General features: G+C 37.9%; 1 protein-coding gene across 4 annotated transcripts in view; it reads left to right on the top strand.

Annotated features, from left to right (window-relative positions):
• The window catches only part of LOC149813398 (OVARIAN TUMOR DOMAIN-containing deubiquitinating enzyme 12-like), a 49729-nt gene that overhangs the window by 22379 nt on the left and 5679 nt on the right, over positions 1-21671 (top strand). For 3 of the 4 annotated variants that reach the window (XM_089991506.1, XM_089991503.1, XM_089991505.1), the window contains exons 7-9: positions 15096-15170; positions 15297-15370; positions 15461-15509. The exons of the other annotated variant lie outside the window; for it this stretch is intronic. In XM_089991506.1, coding sequence (XP_089847632.1) covers positions 15096-15170; positions 15297-15370; positions 15461-15509 — 198 coding nt within the window. The remainder of the gene's footprint in view (positions 1-15095; positions 15171-15296; positions 15371-15460; positions 15510-21671) is intronic. 4 annotated transcript variants of the gene reach the window in all.

Genomic DNA, 21671 nt, shown 5'->3' with positions numbered 1-21671 from the left:
ATGCATTTTTAACATCAAGCTGACTGAGGATCCACCCATGTTCAATTGTCAGGCCAAGTATAATGCGAATAGTTCCCATTCTCACCACTGGGCTGAATGTCTCATCATAATCCTGACCATATTCTTGAGTGAAACCCTTGGCCACAAGGCGCGTCTTGTACCGTTCAATGCTACCATCTGGTTTATATTTAATTTTATAGACCCATTTGGAACCAACAACATTTTTGTCTGGAGGACGGCCAACTATCTCCCATGTTCGACATTCATGAAGTGCCTCGATCTCCTCATTCATCGCTTCAATCCATTTGTTGGATTGGATAGCTTGATGAAAACCAAGTGGTTCATCATGTTTTTCAATCTGGGATAGAAAAATCTGAAAGTCCATAGAAAAGTTGTCATAACTAACCCACTTTTCAATAGGATGCCTTATCCTGCCTGATCTTCTTGGTGCTTCTCTGTCATTAGACAATGCATTGTGTTCTTCAGTAGGTACATTCGTTTGCTCTCTAGATCTCCTGGTATACACATTTCCTTTGTATCTTAGACACTCTGCTTGTGATGCATCATCCGAAACTGTCTCACCATGTATGCTTTCAAGAGACATAATAGTATGCTCGGCAGCAGGTGAAATAAGTTCAGCACTAAGCCATGGATCATACCAATTAGCAACTGAACCAGTAGGTTCACGATTGACATCTGTTTCTTTTCCCAGAAAATTATTTTCATCAAAAACATTTCTGGAAATTCTAATCTTCTTATTGACAGGATCATAGCATCTGTAACCCTTGTGTTCATCTGCATAACCTACAAATTGGCATATAGAGGCTTTGTCTTGGAATTTAGTTCACATGAATTTGTCAATATGAACATAACATGTGCATCCAAAAACTCGTAACTCATTATAATCAGGGTGTGCACCAAAGAGAACATAATAGGGAGATTAATTTTCAAGAATAGGCATGGGCAGACGGTTTATCACATAAGTGGTAGTGTGAAAAGCTTCAGACCAAAGACTAATGGGTAAGTTACTCCCATGCATCATACTCATTGCACTTTCCACAATATGTCTGTGTTTACGTTCAACAATTCCATTTTGTTGTGGAGTGTACGGGCAAGAAACTCTACGATGCATCCCATTATCTTGGAGAAAATCTAAAAATTCTTTAGAGGAATACTCACCACCTCCATCACATTGGAGAATTTGGATATTTTGAGAGAATTGATTTTTAACATAGGCATGAAAGTGACGGAAAATGGAAAAAACCTCTGATTTGTGTTTCATAAAGAATATCCAGGTAAAACGAGAGAAACTATCAATAAAGGATACATAATATTTACTTCCAGAAGAGGAAGGATTAGGAGCTGGGCCCCAAACATCTGAACATATTATCTCAAAAGGTATAGAAGCTCTTTTATTTATTTGATGAAAGGGAAGTACATGACTTTTGCAGACCTGACAACTGGGACATATTTTATTCCTCAATAAAGGTGAAACAGACTCCGAAAGAAGACCATTGGACACTAACTTTTCAATAAAGACTTGACCACAATGACCAAGACGAGAATGCCAGAGATCTGACTTATTACATTTGGATGTACTTAGGACACTTTTGAAGACGAGATCAGACTGGGGCTTCAGGACACTGGAGGCTGGATCTTCATTAAAGACATACATGTCTCCACGTCGCTCTCCTTTAGCGAACATCTCCTTCGTTTGAAGATCCTTGACAAAGACAGAAGTAGGAGTAAATTCCACAAAAGAATTGGTAGAATCAACAAGCTTGGAAACAGATACAATATTTTTCCTTATATTTGGTGCATGAACAACATCAGATAAAGGAATGAATGACTTAGACAAAGGAATGACGACATTGCCTATGTTCGAAATAGGGTGGTGAGTCCCATCTCCGGTGACAATATTAGATTTTCCAAAATAGGGAGTCATAGTAGAGAACTTACCTGTATTACCAATGACATGAGTTGCTGCCCCAGAGTCAACATACCATATTCCATCATCATTTTGCTTCAGATTCAAGTTGGCCATAGCAGATAGAAGGAGATCCTTAGCATCTTCACTGACTCGGAGCGTACCTGCAGTTCCTGATGTACCAACATTTCTGGTGTTTTGCATTCTATTCCGATTTTGTGGATTGAACCAGCAGTTGGCCTTGATATGGCCTCGCTTGTTGCACTGATAGCATGTGGGAACATTCTTTGAAAAATTGATATTAGAATTTGGTATAGGTAGTATCCCACGTCCACCCTGAATAGGATTTCCCTTGCCTCTGCCACGCCCTCCCCGTGTACGATCAGCAAACATCCCTGTGACAAGAATCTCATGCGTAGATGATTGCCCTACTGAAACATCAGATATGCTTTTCAAAGACATCTCGTATTGGAAGAGTTTAGCACGTAATTCCTCAAAACTGAGCAACGAAGGCAAGCATAATAAAGAAGTGACAAGTACATGATACTCTGATCCCAGGGCATTCAATGTTTGTTGCACCTTTTCTTTATCGGACACTGGATATCCAACAAGGGCTAACTGATCTGTGATACTTTTGACTTGATTTAAAAATTCAATAATGGTCATTGCTCCCTTCTTTAAAAGCTGAAATTCACGCTTGAGAAACAACACCTTAGCCTCTGATATCTGAGAGTAGGTTTGAGCTAAAGTTTCCCACAATACTTTAGATGTGCAATCATCAGGGATAGAAACCAAAACTTCTTGCGACAGTGTGGAAGTGATATATGCGACGAGAGCCTGATCACGTTTCATCCAAGCAGTAAATACAGGATTGCGAATGGTGCTTGACATTGCTCCATCCCCTTTTTCTTCGATAGTGACAAATTCCGGAGGTATTTGAGTGGAGCCATCCAAGTGACCTGAAAGATCTTGACTGCGAATAAAAGGGGTAATCTGCCTTTTCCAAGTCAAATAGTTATCCGTATTCAGTTTTTCCGAAACCAGTTGCCCCAGGAAGTTGGAGGAAAGACTAGAATTGCCTGAAGAATCCATTTGTAGGCTTATGACAGGAATGTGGCTGAACAAAGAATAGAGTGACGCAGCTTATGACAGAAATTGGTACCAAAAGAAACGAATTCAGCCTTTTTGTGTAAACGGTAAATGAATGAAGAAGAAGAAGAAGGGACCTATAGTTGCTGTGTGAATAAAGAATAGAAGTGCAGTTGCTGTGTAGAATAAGAGGAATAATAAAATAATAAAAAAAACAACTACAGCAGCTACTGTGTATGAATAAAAAAATAAAATCACGAGAGATAAGGACTTTGCAGTTGCTGTGTGAATTAAGAAGACTAATAAAGACTACAGCAGTTGCTGTGTGTGGATTAAGAGAAACAAAAAGGAACTGTAGCAGCAGTTGCTGTGTATAAATTAAAAGGAATAAGGAGAACTATAAGAAAAGAAGATGAAATCACAGTGAAATCACAAGGAATAAGCAGAATAAATCACTGTGAATAGGAAGAATAAGGAGAACTCAGAAGGAGACAAACAAATCAGGTCGCAAACGCTGGAAGAAAGGAATAGGGGAATATTAGATTCACGAGGGCTGATTCACGAGGTCTGATTCACGTTGCTGAGGAAGCCAGAGAGGTGAACTCGGCTTTTGCAGCAGCCGATCTTGGCGTGTGCACGTGAGCAGATGACGAGGAATGGGAAGAATAAGCAGAATAAATCACAGATTCACGAGGGCTGATTCACAAGGTCTGATTCACGTTGCTGAGGAAGCCAGAGAGGTGAACTCGGCTTTTGCAGCATGAACTTAGCTTTTGCAGCAGCCGATCTTGGCGTGTGCACGTGAGCAGAAGACGAGGAATGGGATTTGGCTGTTCACGTCGCTGAGGAAGATCCTCTTTCACCCAGGTATACAACGTGCCCTGATACCATGTGAAAACACATGAGAGAGAGAGAGAGAGAGAGAGAGAGAGAGAGAGAGAGAGAGAGAGAGAGAGAGAGAGAACCTTTCTTGAGAAGTCGGCAGCCTTCCATCCCATCGATTGCTGCCCTAGTGCCTTCATTAATAGGGTTACAATTATCTTTTACAGGGACAAAATTGCCCCTTATAAGTGACACATGTTACATAATGATACAACTAAAGCAAAACTCGTGATTGGATATGGATCCGATATCGGATCCATATCCAATCCATATTCCATATTCTAATAAGGAGAACAAAAGATTGATCTCTCCTTCAAGCTCAATGGCTCCAACTACATGATGTGGGCCGCCGCTATGGAGAACAACCTCAAAGGTAAAAAACTTTGGGGGTACGTTATGGGCACCATTCCGGAACCACAACTCCAACTAACTAAGATGGATGGTGATCAAGAAAAAGCTCTTGAAGGAAATGCCCGCATGAAGGCCATTGAAGATCACCAATCTAAAATAGAAGATTGGGAAAGTAAGCATGCCAAGATTCTTGCTTGGTTCATGAACAATGTGGAGCTCAAGATTTGCGCCAACATTGCCAAGTTTCGGATGGCGAATGAAGCATGGTTCTTCATGAAAGGCATGTTTACCCAAAAAGACCTTGCTCGTCAATTCTTTCTTCAAGAAAAAATCCGGACTATCAAGCAAGGAGAAATGAGTGTAAGGGATTACTTTAGCACTCTTGGTCCTCTATGAGATGAACTATCTTTACTAGAACCAAAATGGGTTTCTAGTGTGGATGTGGAATTAAGGAGAGAACAAATGGAAAAAGAACACTTTTTTCAATTTTTACATGGGCTTAGGCTCGAATATGAACAAGTTAGATCTTCCCTCCTACATAGATCTAAGCCTCTTCCCTTGGAAGATGCCATAGCCGAAATATGCCAAGAAGAAACCCGTCTTGGCATGATTAAAGGAGGAGATGATGTCTTGGCCGTATCCAAACCCGACAACCATATGAAAACTTACAAACCTCCACATTTTGGAAGGCAAAATAATTATAATGGCAACTATAGAAAAGCCATTTGCCATCATTGTCAAGAACCGGGTCATATAAGACCTAATTGCCCTAAGTTGAATGAAGCACCTAAAAATAAGGTTGCTTCCGTTGAAGAAGCTACTCAAAAGAAAGAGGAAGCAATCAAAGGAAAGGACTTTTTTTCTTTTGCTCAACTATCGGAAGCACTACAAACTCTACTCAAGATACCATCAACTTCGGGTGCCGCCATAGCTTCTTCCTCTCCTCCAGGTATGTCGTCTTGGATCCTTGACTCTGGAGCTTACTTTCATATGACCCCCTTGAAAATGAGCTTTCTGATTTATGTAATAATTATAAAAACTCCTATGTTTCAACTGTTGATGGTACATCTTTACAAGTAAAAAGTTTTGGAACCTTAAACTTTTCAAAAGATTTCTTTGTGCCAAATGTGAGAGTTGTACCTCAACTTAATTTAAATCTCCTCTCTGTTGCTCAAATATGTGATCATGGATGTGAAATCTCCTTCTCAACTAAGGATTGCTCTATACTATTAGAATGTGGAATATGGATTGGATATGGATCCGATATCGGATCCATATCCAATCACGAGTTTTGCTTTAGTTGTATTATTATGTAACATGTGTCACTTATTAGGGGCAATTTTGTCCCTGTAAAAGAGAATTGTAACCCTATATTAATAAAGGCACTAGGGCAGCAATCGTGAGGTTTTGAAGGTTGCCGACTTCTCAAGAAAGGTTCTCTCTCTTTCTCTCTCTCTCTCACGTGTTTTCACATGGTATCAAAGCACGTTGTATTCCTGGGTGAAAGAGGATCTTCCTCAGCGACGTGAATCAGTTCACGTCAATCAGGTTCCCTTCTAATATTCCCCTATTCCTTTCTGTCAGCGTCTGCTACCTGATTTGTTTGTCTCCTTCACTCAAACAAAATCAGGTAGGCTGAGTTCTTCTTATTCTTTTTATCCACCGTGATTTATTTTTCTTATTCCTCGTGATTTCACAGTGATTTCATCTTCTTTTCTTATAGTTCCCCTTATTCCTCTTAATTCATACACAGCAACTGCTGTAGTTTTTTTTTGTTTTGTTTCTCTTAATCCACACACAACAACTGCTATAGTCTTTATTATTCTTCTTAATTCACACAACAACTGCAAAGTTCTTCTTATCTCTCGTGATTTCATTTTTTTATAGTTTTCCTTATTCCTCTTAATTCATACACAGTAACTGCTGTAGTTTTTTTTTTCCCCTTAATCTACACAGCAACTGCACTTCTATTCTTTATTCACACAACAACTGCAGGTCCCTTCTTCTTCTTCATTCATTTACAGGCTGAATTCGTTTCTTTTGGTACCAATTTCTGTCATAAGCTGCGTCACTCTATTCTTTGTTCAGCCACATTCCTGTCATAAGCCTACAAATGGATTCTTCAGGCAATTCTAGTCTTTCCTCCAACTTCCTGGGGCAACTGGTTTCGGAAAAACTGAATACGGATAACTATTTGACTTGGAAAAGGCAGATTACCCCTTTTATTCGCAGTCAAGATCTTTCAGGTCACTTGGATGGCTCCACTCAAATACCTCCGGAATTTGTCACCATCGAAGAAAAAGGGGATGGAGCAATGTCAAGCACCATTCGCAATCCTGTATTTACTGCTTGGATGAAACGTGATCAGGCTCTCGTCGCATATATCACTTCCACACTGTCGCAAGAAGTTTTGGTTTCTATCCCTGATGATTGCACATCTAAAGTATTGTGGGAAACTTTAGCTCAAACCTACTCTCAGATATCAGAGGCTAAGGTGTTGTTTCTCAAGCGTGAATTTCAGCTTTTAAAGAAGGGAGCAATGACCATTATTGAATTTTTAAATCAAGTCAAAAGTATCACAGATCAGTTAGCCCTTGTTGGATATCCAGTGTCCGATAAAGAAAAGGTGCAACAAACATTGAATGCCCTGGGATCAGAGTATCATGTACTTGTCACTAAATTATTATGCTTGCCTTCGTTGCTCAGTTTTGAGGAATTACGTGCTAAACTCTTCCAATACGAGATGTCTTTGAAAAGCATATCTGATGTTTCAGTAGGGCAATCATCTACGCATGAGATTCTTGTCACAGGGATGTTTGCTGATCGTACACGGGGAGGGCGTGGCAGAGGCAAGGGAAATCCTATTCAGGGTGGACGTGGGATACTACCTATACCAAATTCTAATATCAATTTTTCAAAGAATGTTCCCACATGCTATCAGTGCAACAAGCGAGGCCATATCAAGGCCAACTGCTGGTTCAATCCACAAAATCGGAATAGAATGCAAAACACCAGAAATGTTGGTACATCAGGAACTGCAGGTACGCTCCGAGTCAGTGAAGATGCTAAGGATCTCCTTCTATCTGCTATGGCCAACTTGAATCTGAAGCAAAATGATGATGGAATATGGTATGTTGACTCTGGGGCAGCAACTCATGTCATTGGTAATACAGGTAAGTTCTCTACTATGACTCCCTATTTTGGAAAATCTAATATTGTCACCGGAGATGGGACTCACCACCCTATTTCGAACATAGGCAATGTCGTCATTCCTTTGTCTAAGTCATTCATTCCTTTATCTGATGTTGTTCATGCACCAAATATAAGGAAAAATATTGTATCTGTTTCCAAGCTTGTTGATTCTACCAATTCTTTTGTGGAATTTACTCCTACTTCTGTCTTTGTCAAGGATCTTCAAACGAAGGAGATGTTCGCTAAAGGAGAGCGACGTGGAGACATGTATGTCTTTAATGAAGATCCAGCCTCCAGTGTCCTGAAGCCCCAGTCTGATCTCGTCTTCAAAAGTGTCCTAAGTACATCCAAATGTAATAAGTCAGATCTCTGGCATTCTCGTCTTGGTCATTGTGGTCAAGTCTTTATTGAAAAGTTAGTGTCCAATGGTCTTCTTTCGGAGTCTGTTTCACCTTTATTGAGGAATAAAATATGTCCCAGTTGTCAGGTCTGCAAAAGTAAATATTATGTATCCTTTATTGACAATTTCTCTCGTTTTACCTGAATATTCTTTATGAAACACAAATCAGAGGTTTTTTCCATTTTCCGTCACTTTCATGCCTATGTTAAAAATCAATTCTCTCAAAATATCCAAACTCTCCAATGTGATGGAGGTGGTGAGTATTCCTCCAAAGAATTTTTAGATTTTCTCCAAGATAATGGGATGCATCGTAGAGTTTCTTGCCCGTACACTCCACAACAAAATGGCATTGCTGAACGTAAACACAGACATATTGTGGAAAGTGCAATGAGTATGATGCATGGGAGTAACTTACCCATTAGTCTTTAGTCTGAAGCCTTTCACACTGCCACTCATGTGATAAACCGTCTTCCCATGCCTATTCTTGAAAATCAATCTCCCTATTATGTTCTCTTTGGTGCACATCCCGATTATAATGAGTTACGAGTTTTTGGATGCACATGTTATGTTCATATTGACAAATCCATGAGAACTAAATTACAAGACAAAGCATCTATATGCCAATTTGTAGGTTATGCAGATGAACACAAGGGTTACAGATGCTATGATCCTGTCAATAAGAAGATTAGAATTTTCAGAAATGTTGTTTTTGATGAAAATAATTTTCTGGGAAAAGAAACAGATGTCAATCGTGAACCTACTGGTTCAGTTGCTAATTGGTATGATCCATGGCTTAGTGCTGAACTTATTTCACCTGCTGCCGAGCATACTATTCTGTCTCCTGAAAGCATACATGGTGAGACAGTTTCGGATGATGCATCACAAGCAGAGTGTCTAAGATACAAAGGAAATGTGTATACCAGGAGATCTAGAGAGCAAACGAATATACCTACTGAAGAACACAATGCATTGTCTAATGACAGAGAAGCACCAAGAAGATCAGGCAGGATAAGGCATCCTATTGAAAAGTGGGTTAGTTATGACAACTTTTCTATGGACTTTCAGATTTTTCTATCCCAGATTGAAAAACATGATGAACCACTTGGTTTTCATCAAGCTATCCAATCCAACAAATGGATTGAAGCGATGAATGAGGAGATCGAGGCACTTCATGAATGTCGAACATGGGAGATAGTTGGCCGTCCTCCAGACAAAAATGTTGTTGGTTCCAAATGGGTCTATAAAATTAAATATAAACCAGATGGTAGCATTGAACGGTACAAGGCGCGTCTTGTGGCCAAGGGTTTCACTCAAGAATATGGTCAGGATTATGATGAGACATTCAGCCCAGTGGTGAGAATGGGAACTATTCGCATTATACTTGGCCTGACAATTGAACATGGGTGGATCCTCAGTCAGTTTGATGTTAAGAATGCATTTCTTCATGGGGACTTAAAGGAAGAAGTCTATATGGAGCAACCTCCAGGTTATGCAGAGGGAAGCACAAAAGAATATGTATGCAAGTTAACCAGAGCTTTGTATGGACTGAAGCAAGCTTTTAGGTCATGGTTTGAAAGTTTTTCTTTAGAAATCCATAAACATGGTTTCTTTCGTTCCCAACTTGATCATTCCCTGTTCATATATGGGAACGGTACCACTGTGGTTTTCTTACTCATATACGTTGATGATATTGTTATCACTGGTAATGCTCCAGACCACATTCAGCGAATTAAAGTTCTATTGAGTATGCGGTTCAAAATGAAAGGCCTTGGGGAGCTGATATATTTTCTTGGAGTAGAGGTAGATAGACAAGGTGATAAAATGTCATTAACTCAACATAAATACACTCTTGATCTTCTAGCTAAAGCAGGAATGACAGATTGTAAACCTCTACCCACACCCAGTGTTGTTAACCAAAGGCTCAGTATTTGTGATGGTGAGTTATATCCTGATGCAGTCAAGTATCGGAGTTTAGTAGGTATGTTACAATACCTTACCTTCACTAGACCAGACATTGTGTATTCTGTCAATCAAGTATCTCAATTCATACATGAACCAAAGACTGGTCACATGGATGCTGTCAAACGCATCCTTCGCCATCTAAAAGGAACGGTGGGTGATGGACTAACATATACTCAATCTTCATGGAAATCACCGAAACATGACATACTTGCCTATACAGATGCAGACTGGGCAGGGGATCCAGATGAGAGAAGGTCTGTTTCAGGATACTGTGTTTTCATTGGGAGAAATCTTGTCTCATGGAGTAGCAGAAAATAGAAGGCTGTGGCAAGATCTAGCACAGAGGCAAAGTATAGATCTATGGCAGCTACCACAGCAGCAAAAGTGACTTGGATTAGGCATCTTCTTACAGAGATGGGAGAGGATATCTCAAATTCGACACTTATGTGTGATAATAGAAGTGTTATACAAATTGCATTCAATCCTGTTCATCACAGTCAGACTAAACATATTGAAATCGATCAACATTTCATCAAACAAAAGATAGCTGACAAAGAGATTGAACCAGTTTATGTGCCTTCAAAAGACCAAGTTGCCGATATGTTTACAAAAGGTCTTACAAGTCATCGCTTCTGGTATCTGAAGAACAAGTTGCACATGGTTCAACCCCATGCACAACTTGAGGGAGGGTATTAGAATGTGGAATATGGATTGGATATAGATCCGATATCGGATCCATATCCAATCACGAGTTTTGCTTTAGTTGTATTATTATGTAACATGTGTCACTTATTAGGGGCAATTTTGTCCCTGTAAAAGAGAATTGTAACCCTATAATAATAAAGGCACTAGGGCAGCAATAGTGAGGTTTTGAAGGCTGTTGTCTTCTCAAGAAAGGTTCTCTCGCTTTCTCTCTCTCTCACGTGTTTTCACATATACAGGATCTCTGGTGCGGGAAGCAGATTGGGCAAGGCCATAGGAGGGGTGATCTCTATTACATGAGCAACTTGAAACTCCCCACTAACTCTTTTTGTAACCATGTCCAAGATAAAAATATTGATATTTGGCATCAAAGACTTGGACATCCAAGTTTCTCAAAAATGTACTCCTTTCCATTTGGAAAGAAATTTTGTAATGAAAAACATTTTGTTTGCAAGAATTGTATTTTTTGCAAAATGAAATCTACTCTTTTTCCAAACCGAACTTTTGTGTCCAAAAGACCTTTTGAGTTAGTCCATTCGGACGTTTGGGGTCTTTCCCCGGTCATGTCTAAAGGAGGGTACTCCTATTACGTTACTTTCATAGACTACACTAGGTATGTATGGATCTACTTTCTCAATTTAAAATCCGAAGTCTTTGACTTCTTCAAAAAATTTTATATGATAGTTAAAAATCAATTTTCAAGTAATATCTCTACTCTTAGATCCGATTCGGGTGGAGAATATTTATCAAATGAATTTCAAAACTATTTAGAAGTAAATGAAATTTGTTATCAAAGATCGTGTCCTAGGACTCCCCAACAAAACGGCTTGGCCGAAAGAAAGCATAGACACATCATGGAAACCACTAGGACACTCCTTATTTTCAAAGAAATTTCAAAGAGTTTTTGGGCCGAAGCGGCCTTAACCTCAACTTACTTAATAAATAGAATGATATCTTCATCCTTACAAAATACATCTCCATATGAAAAACTATTTGAAAGAACACCCCATTTCAATAGATTAAGAATTTTTGGATGTAAATGTTTTGTCCTTGCTCATAAACGAGACAAATTATCTCATAAAGCTATTGAATGTGTTTTCTTGGGATATAGAGAAAATCAAAAGGGTTTTAAATGTTTTGACTTGAAAAATAACAAACTCTATGTATCCAAAGATGTAACCTTTTTGGAAAATGAAAATGGTTTTGTGAAAACTAAAGAAATTGACGAAAATGAATATGCTTTTTTATTTGATCTTCTATCTCAAGACGATGAGACTCCTCAGGAAGAGGAAATCTCTAATGAGTCTTTGAATGACCTAGAGGAAATTCCTCTTGATAATGTTATAGATGAAAGTAATAGACCAATCCAAACCTATGTTAGGCGTGGTCAACAAACTCAGATGAGCGCCTTAGAAAAATACTCTCAAGGATCCAACATAGAAGAAACCTCTTTAAGGCGATCCGGTCGGATCTCCAATCCCCCTAATAGGTTTGTTTCCTATGAGTCCCTAACTCCAAGATATAGAGCGTGTCTAATTGCGTTGCATTCATTTCATGAACCTTCACACTATAATGAGGCCAAAAATATTCCCCAATGGGTTGAAGCCATGAACTTAGAGCTTAGTGCCCTTGAAAAGGCAAAAACTTGGGAAATAACTTCGTTACCCACTGGAAAGAAATCAATTGGATGTAGATGGGTCTTCAAAATTAAAACTAAGAGTGATGGTTCATTAGAACATTATAAAGCACGGTTAGTAGCTAAAGGATATGCTCAAGAATATGGTATAGATTATGAAGAAACCTTCGCACCTGTTGCTAGAATGACTAGTGTTAGGACTCTTATTGCTATTGCGTCAGTGAAAAAATGACCTATCTATCAACTCGATGTTAAGAATGCATTTCTAAATGGCGAATTAAATGAAGAAGTTTACATGGATCCCCCACCAGGAGTATGTATTGGTAAAAATAAAATTCTCAAACTTAAAAAGACATTATATGGTTTAAAACAAGCCCCAAAGGCTTGGCATGATAGATTTAGTAATGTAATGACAAATTTGAATTTTCGTTCATGTTATACTAACACTGCTTTGTTTGTGAAAAGTGCAGGGTCTTCAGTAGTTATTTTACTACTTTATGTTGATGATATGATCATCACAGGAAGTGATGAACAAGGCATTAATGATATTAAGAAGGTTTTGAAAGAAAATTTTGATATGTCTGACCTTGGTTTCTTAAGATATTTTTTAGGGATTGAAGTGGCGTACTCTCCTCGAGGGTACATTCTCTCTCAGATGAAACTTGCTGCTGACATCTGTTCCAAATCTGGTATCTCCGATGATAAGAAGACAGAAACCCCAGAAGTCATCAATGCAAAATTAAGGTTGGAAGATGGAACACCTCTCGAGGATCCTACTCCCTACTGGCAACTTGTTGGGTCTCTAACCTACTTATCCATCACTCGGCCAGACATTGCTCATGCCGTCCACTCTGTCAGTCAGTTTCAACATGCATCTACAACCGTGCACATGAATGCGGTCTTAAGGATCGTCAGATATATCAAAAATACCATAACTAAGGGAGTTTTTCTTTCCTCTGCCTCGTCACTTGATTTAATTGCTTATACTGATGCAGATTGGGGAGGTAATCCCAATGACCGAGTCTCAACTACCGGATTTTGTGTTTTCTTAGGTGACTCTATGATTTCTTGGAGATGCAAGAAGCAACACAAAGTATCCTTTTCCTCAACGGAAGCGGAATATCGTGCTATGGCCACTACAACCATGGAACTTGTGTGGCTAAGAAGCCTCTTCAGTGATATGGGCATTGTCATCTCTACTCCTTCGAAGATGTGTTGCGACAACAAAAGCGCAATCTATATTGCAAGCAATCACACCTTCCATGAGCGTACTAAGCATATTGAGATGGACTGTCATTACGTACGTGATGAATACCTAAGAGGAACCATAGCACTACCTTACATCACATCAAAGTACCAGTTGGCGGACTTCTTCACTAAGGCCCTTGTTGCTCCTCGTTTTTTGTTTCTCCTTAACAAGCTTTCGGTTATATCCCCGTAAAGCTTGAGGGAGGGTGTTAAAATACATGTAATTCATATATATATATATATATATTTATATATATATGTAATTGTCTAAATACCCGATAGGGGTATTTTAGTTATTTCACAAGTACCCGATAGGGGTACTTGTTTTTCTTCTTTTATTTTCCTTTTTATTTTTTGTAAATTATATTTTTCTTTTTTATGTTTTTTGCTCACACAAAAGGGGCCCCACCATGTAGTCGATGGGGCCCCCAACGACTACATGGGGAGCCCCTAGGTGGCTCTCCTTTTAAGGCCTCTTGGCCATCCCCCCTCTCCTTCTTTTGTGTATAAATAGGGGTGATCCCCTCTTGTATTTTTTACTCTTAAGAGCTCTCTCTCTTTTTTCAATAAGAGACATTTATATTTTTATGTTGTGTTGTCTCTTGTGGGTTTGGGTGTTAGCCCTTTTTGGTTGTTCATTAGTGGATGTTGTAAGTGCTTAATGCACTCTTTGCTTTTCCGCATATTTCATTACAAAGCGTGTTTCCCATAAAAGGGGGACACTTCCCCACACGTTTCGGAAGCGCGTATCGGGGAAGCGTGCTTCCCCATACGCCTAGGCGCTTCCGGTAACTCTGATAAAAACCCACCCACGGGTCAGAACCGAATGTTCCAAGAGCTGATCCATATAAAATCATGTATGTAGATCACATATGCACGGTCAGAATTTAAAAATAAAATGAAAAAAGCCCAAAGCATGTTCCTTTTAGCATATTTCATTTAGCATGTTTCCCTCAGTCATTATATATATATATATATATATATATATAACCCTTCAAACATCAGTAGATGTTTTAATCATTTCTTATTTACTAAAGCACATGCTTTGGATATAATTGGTTTAATGAAAAACATGAATATTTTATCAAGTTTTAGTGTGATATCAGTTGTTGATTTTTCTCCCTAGAAAAAACACATCTAACACATGTACCAGTACCTCTCTCTCTCTCTCTCTCTCTCTCTCTATATATATATATATATATATATATATATATATATATATATATGCTCGGTCGGTGATTCTGCCTCATAGCACAAGTAGCACACACTAATGAGCTGCCAATTTTTAATTTTCATGTTACACTCTTCGCCCTAAGCAAAAGACCAAAACTCCAAATGGCTCCCTTAGGAAAAATCCTGCACTTGGTTAAATAAGAACCTGTAAAAAGATGCAAAAGTGAATTTTCCTGATTTATAAGCCCACCATATAGCCACATCTTCATGCTTCTTCGGCCTCCATTCCCGTAGAAGTTTCATCATACTCAGCCATTCTTCAAACTCTTCGTCGTTAAAATTGCACGAAAGTTAGTTGTTTAAAAATAAAGAGCTAAAATCCTCTACTTGAGATTTTTGTGAACATAACATTAAATGCTTGAACTAACTGGCTGATGCTTGACCCATTATCAAAGCAGGAAATCTTATGTCTTTGATGTGCTGCTTCATTTTATATTAAGAGAAAGTGTTCATTTTATTCATTTTGCTTTCAGTTTCGAGCACTGTCTGATCAGTTTTATCGCACTCCTGAACATCACAAGTTCGTCAGGCAGCAAGTTGTTAATCAGGTTGATTTCCTTTTATTCTTGGTTTTTAGATGATGTTCTTAGTAGTTTTGATTATTGTTTTCCAACTATGTCTCTTGACTTGTGTTTATCTGAGCATTCTTCTTTTTTGTATAATTTCATTTTCAGCTAAAATCTCAACCAGATGTTTATGGTGGCTATGTGCCAATGGCTTATAGTGAATATATAAAGAAAATGTCCGAGTATGTGATATTCTTCTTCCTCACAACCTAGTTTAATTTGATAATCTGTTCATGGAATTTATGATATTCCTTCCTTTTTGACGAGAATAGGGATGGAGAATGGGGTGATCATGTCACACTGCAGGCAGCTGCTGATTGGGTATGATATAATATTTTTTTGGCCTTTTGTCTTCTTTCTTAACATTTATATTTCATCATGGAGCTGATTTGTTTATTCTGGAGAAATTAGCAATATTAGTTCCTTTTATTGTTTGGTTAGTGTAATTTAGTCATAACTCAAGCTATGAATCACCTGGTAACCTATGTCACATAGGTGAGGGTGAGGGTGCGGGTGCGAGTGCGGGTGGGGCGATGCGGCACTTTAAAAAAACTTAGGTGTGTGAGGGTGTGTATATATATATATATATATATATATATATATATATATATATATATATATATAATTTTTAACAGTTAACACTAACACTAATGAAATAAAAAGCAATTATCATATCATCAATTTATCATGCATGCAATAAATAAATAAAAAAATTATTAAAATAAAATTCAAAAGGGGAAAAAGAGTTAATCAAAAGTTATTGGTTTGCGAGCCCTTCTTGGTTTGGCTTTGCTGAACCCATGGGTTCCGCTCACCAGAGCCCAACCCAGGGGTTTGGCTCAGCAGGACCAAACCCAGCTTGGTTGGGAGCCGAACCCAGCCCAGAAGGGCTGAGTTTGATACCTGCGGCAGCAAGGGGAGGAGGAAGAAGAAGGAGAGAGAGAGAGAGACCTTGTTGCCGGAGGAGGGGGGGGGGGCAGCCACCGTGGAAGAGGCGCAGGAGAGGAGAAGGGGGAGGAGGGTTATGTGCGCCCTAATCCCCCCCCCCCCCTCTTTCTTAGTTTTTCCTTTTTTTTGGTCCAAAATGGACTCTGTCAGAGTTGACAGCATTGGGTGCCGCACCCTTACCCGTGTCGTGTCGCGTCGACGCGGGTGCAGGTGCGGCACCCTATTCAGCGAATCCCTGTGACATAGCTTAGCTGGTAACATGGTTTGCTTCCTAGGCATTTGTATAAAAGTTAAGCAACTTCTTTTGCATTTTGGTCATTAATTGATTTATGGTTGAAAATTTCATTGAGTTGCTACTGATTTGTGATCTTATGACATATAAACATCAAACATAACAAATGTGCATCATGAAGTTCATGGTGATGTCCTATTTAATAGAAACCACCATTTTTTCACAAATTTTTTAATGTTTTTTCTGATTCAAACTCCATAGGTATGTTTTACACAGGTTATTTAGCAGAAAACATGTTTTATATCATGTGATTGTGATGTGTGAGCACGTTTCTCAGTAGCTTACAAATTCAATGGCCGATGGTGCAAAAAAAATTTATGATGCAAAATTTATTCTTTTTATTATTGAAATTGTAAGAAGATGAGAACCAGAATCGAATCTTCAAATGATTCTCACCAAAGAGATTTCTCACAAGAACCACGAAGGTTCATAAAGAATGCACACTCACAAGAACCACTAGGGTTCATACAATATACCCAAAAAAGGGTATTCAAAGCAATGGAAAAAATATAATCTTTATTCAAATGGGAAAACACCCACGAAAAGTGTCTTTACAAGGGGGGAATAGCCCCATATTTATAACATTCAAAGAGGGCCACTAGAGGGAGTCGTTGGGCTCCCAACGGCTCTAAATAGAGTCGTTGGGAGTCCAACGACTCTCTAGTACTCTTTGCTTTTCGACTTTGGTCAAAAAGTAAAGAGTCCAAATTGGTCCAAAAAAAGAAACTAAAAAACCTATCCTAACTAGATTCTAACTAAAATACATAACTAAAGGAAAAAGAACTAAAAGGAATTACATTAATATGCTACATTTTTTAACACTCCCCCTCAAACTTACGGTTGGATAACCGAAAGTTCGTTCAAGAGAAAGTGGAATCGAGGAGCAGCGAGAAGTTTGGTAAAGAAATCTGTCAATTGATATTATGAGGAAACATAGGGGAGATCAATGGTGTCATGCAGAAATTTCTCTCGCACGTAGTGACAATCCATTTCAATATGCTTGGTGCATTCATAGAATGTCCAGTTGCTGGCAATATAAATAGAACTTTTGTTGTCGCAGCATAGCTTGGATGCTTCTATACTTTCAACACCCATGTCATGAAGCAAACATCTTAGCCAAACTACTTCCATAGTGGTTGTAGTCATTGCCCTTTACTCGGCTTCAGTTGACGAGAGAGACTTTTTGTTGCTTCTTGCACCTCCATGAAATCAATGATTCACCTAAAAATACACAAAAACCAGTAGTTCAGTGTCGATCATTAGGATCACCTCCCGAATCTGCATCAATATAAGTAGTTAAATCTAAGGAGAAAGAAGCAAACAAAAAAATCCTCTAAAAATAAAAGTTTTAATATATCTAATAATGCGCAAAACAACTCCTATATGAACAGTAGTAGGAGCATGCTGAAATTGACTTGTTGTGTAGATGACATGTGCAATATCGGGTCTTGTAATAGAGAGATAAAATAGTGCCCCAATAAATTGTCTATAGGGTGTTGGATTTTCAAGTGGTTCTCCATCATCAATTTTCATTTTGATATTCACAAGTTCAGGAGTGTCAACCTATTTTTCATATGAGATATCAAACCTGTCAACAATATCTAAAACAAATTTAGACTGAGTTAACAAATAGCCTCTAGAAGAATAAGCAACTTCTATACCAAGAAAGAATTTTAAGAAACCCAAATCACTCATTTTGAAATGTGTTTTGAGAAATTTTTTAATGTTGTCAACTCCCATCTTATCACTTCCAGTGATGATAATGTCACCTACATAGAGAAGAAGAATGATAATACCTGCATTAGAATTCTTAACAAACAAAGTTGTCAGTAAAGCAAGATTGAAAACCAAAATCAATCATAACTTGACTAAATTTACCATACCAAGCTTTTGGGGCTTGCTTAAGCCCATGCAAAGCCTTATTTAATCGAAGGGCTTTTCCTTTTGGAATATTGATGCCATGTGGTGGCTCCATATATACTTCTTCAGCTAGATTTACATTAAGAAATGCATTTTTAACATCCATTTGATATATATGTTATTTCTTTGAAGACGCTAGAGCTATCAGGATCCTAATTGTGGTCATTCTAGCAACTGGAGCAAAAGTCTCTTCATAGTCTATTACATATTCTTGAGAATAGCCTTTTGCAACTAATTGGACTTTAAACCTTTCAAGAGTGCCGACATTCTTGGTTTTATCTTTATGCACCCATCGACAACCTATAGGTTTTTTACCTAGTGGAATATATTGAATAGTCCAAGTATTTGCTTTTTCTAAAGCCTCTAATTCAACTATCATTGCTTCAACCCATTTGGATTGTTCCTTTGTTGGATCATAGTTAGAAGGTTCTATATAGGAGTGTATTAAAGCAATATAGGCTTGATATTTTGGTGAAAAAGACTCGTATGACAAAAATTTTCCAGGAGCTTTAGATACTGTAGACGACTTTCTAGTGGACACTTGGTTTTGTCCCTTAGTATATTTTTTAAGAGCACATGGAGTCTCTAAATTACCTTGTCTAGAGTATTGAATACAATCTGGATGATCACTAAATTATTCTGTATTTGTCGTGTCATGTTGCTCTTCTTGACTCTCATCTATATCATTTTCATCAATTTTTGGAACTAAGTCCAACAGAAATAAATATTCATCTATTTCCTTAGAGTTCTCACTTTCAAAAAAAACTTTCTTTTTCTAGGAAGGACACATTCCTTGATATATACAATTTTTTACTTTTGAGATCAAAGCACCTATAACCTTTTTGATGACTTGCATATCATAAAAAGGTACACGGGATAGCACGAGGGGAAAGTTTGTCATTTTTATCGGTAAAACAAAGCATTTGCACCAAAAAACTCTTAACCTAGAGTAATCTGGGATTTGTTTAAAAAACTTTTCAACAGGTGAAGTATTTTTTAATGAAGAAGATGACATTCTATTGATAAGGTAAACTGCACTTAAAGTAGTTTTAGCCCAAAAAAAAAATTGGAACTTGATGTGTGATAAGTAAAGTTCTTGTTGTTTCAATAGTATGTCTATGTTTTCTTTCTGCTAAACCATTTTGTTGAGGGGTATAAGGACATGATTTTTTATGTGTAATACCATATATATTCAAATAATCTTTAAATTCTTTTGACAAAAATTCTCCCCCTGAATCAGTGCAGAAAATTGAAATATCACTGTTGAATTGATTTTTAACTAGGTTATGAAATATTTGAAAGTGAGAAAACTTCAGGTTTATGTTTGAGAAAATAGATCCAAGTATGTCTTGTGTATCATCTATATAATTACATAGTACATAAGGGCACCCTTTGAAATAACAGGTGCGGGACCCCATACATCCGAATATATTAACTCAAGTAGACGTGAAGCGACAAAGGTTCTTTCTTGAAAAGGTAATCTTTTTATTTTTCAAAGAATACATTTTTCACATGTAAAAGTTTCAAAATTACAAAAATTTTCCATCTTTGGAAAAAACTGGAGCTTGGATACACTAAAATGTCCAAGTCTCTTGTGCCATAAATCTAAGTCAACCTTTTGAACATTACAACACAATGTCTTCTTGAGTATTTCCAAAAAATCCATATAGTACAAGCTTTCTTTTCTATGGCCTTCTCCAATCAGCTTCCGTAATTGGTGATCCTGCACTCGACATCCACGAGAGGAGAAGGAAACATTCCATCCATGGTCAAACAATTGTGAAACAGACAAAAGATTTAGGTTGAGCTTAGGAATATATCTAATTTGTGGAATGCAAAATCTTTTTGAGTTTTGAAAACCTTTTTCAAAATTTCTTATTTCTTTGATTTCAAGGGATGTTCCATCAGCAGTAAAAAATATTTGATCTATTTGAGTTATAACATTCGGATAACATATCAATGTTTGGTGTCATATGAAAGGAAGCACCAGAGTCAAGGAGTCAAAGAGATTTACTAGGGTGGGAGATGCCAACGGAAGATACGACGGCTCTAGTGGATGAAGATGCTCCCTTAAGCAGAGGTTAAAGTGCTTCCACCAATTGCGTTAAAGACATGCTTCTGATGGATGATTCACTTTATTCTTGAGGAGGTTCGACGGAGGCAACCTTCTTTTCATATGGTTTCTTCAACTTCGGACAATAAGTTTTTACATGTTCCGGTTCTCGACAATAGTAACAAATTACTTATCTTTTTTCAAACTCATTTCCTTTTCTCTCATCATTTGTCCTCCCATAATTTGGAGGTTTGTATATACGAACATGGTTTCCCGGTCTAAATACGGCTAGAACCGAGTCATCAACACTCTTGTTGATTCTATTCTTGAGCCTATTCTCCTCCATGCTCAATTCCTCTATTGTGTCTTCTATTGAGGAAACCTTCCCTGAATGAAGAATAATGGACTTGGTAGATTCAAACTTCAATCTTAGTCTATTAACAAATTAAAAAAAGTGCTCTGCATTTATTTGATTTTGGTGGAGTTCTATGTCTTATGGGCAATGCCACTTTAGCTCGAGAAGAGCCAACTCTTCCCATAATTCGGACAAGTTATTGTAGTATTCTCTAATACTTGTCCCCTTTAACCATATTCCAAAATTGATATCCACGCTACTTATGAACCCAGACATAATCTTGGCGTGTCCCATTCTCCATTCTTTATACTTTTTTTCGTAAGTGATAATGATTTTAGTCTTTTCTACCTTCGTAAGAGGTATTTCTTTCTCATCTTCAGTCTTTATGAGAATTAGCTTAGGTTCTAAATTGGTTCTATCCACTAATCCTCACAATCCTTTTCCCCATATAAGGTGCTTCATAACTGAAGCTTATGTAAAATAGTTTGAATATTTGGGTTTAATGGTGACATTATCATTGTCGTACATTTTACAAGGTTTTGAAAGAAATAATAAAGAGAAAAAGAATGTGAGTAATAAAGAGATTTAGAGAAGAGAGAATATGTACTCCACCACCGATGGTAGGTACGAATGCGCACAATTACACTTTCACGTAAACTTGAAGAAGAACGTCACTTTTTTTCTAAGCTTGAGTGGCATGCTTCCCAATGCACCAAAAAAATGGCTTGATACCATGTAAGAAGATGAGAACCACAATTGAATCTTCAAATGATTCTCACCAAAGAGATCTCTCACAAGAACCACGAAGGTTCATAAAGAATGCACACTCACAAGAACCACTAGGGTTCATACAATATACCCAAAAAAGGGTATTCAAAGCAATGAGAAAAATATAATCTTTATTCAAATGGGAAA

This window comes from Nuphar pumila, chromosome 16, assembly GCF_984573655.1.
Source record: "Nuphar pumila chromosome 16, dmNupPumi1.hap1.1, whole genome shotgun sequence".
Lineage (NCBI taxonomy): Eukaryota > Viridiplantae > Streptophyta > Magnoliopsida > Nymphaeales > Nymphaeaceae > Nuphar > Nuphar pumila.
Note: the sequence above shows the minus strand (reverse complement) of the source record. Positions and strands in the feature narration are given on the sequence as shown.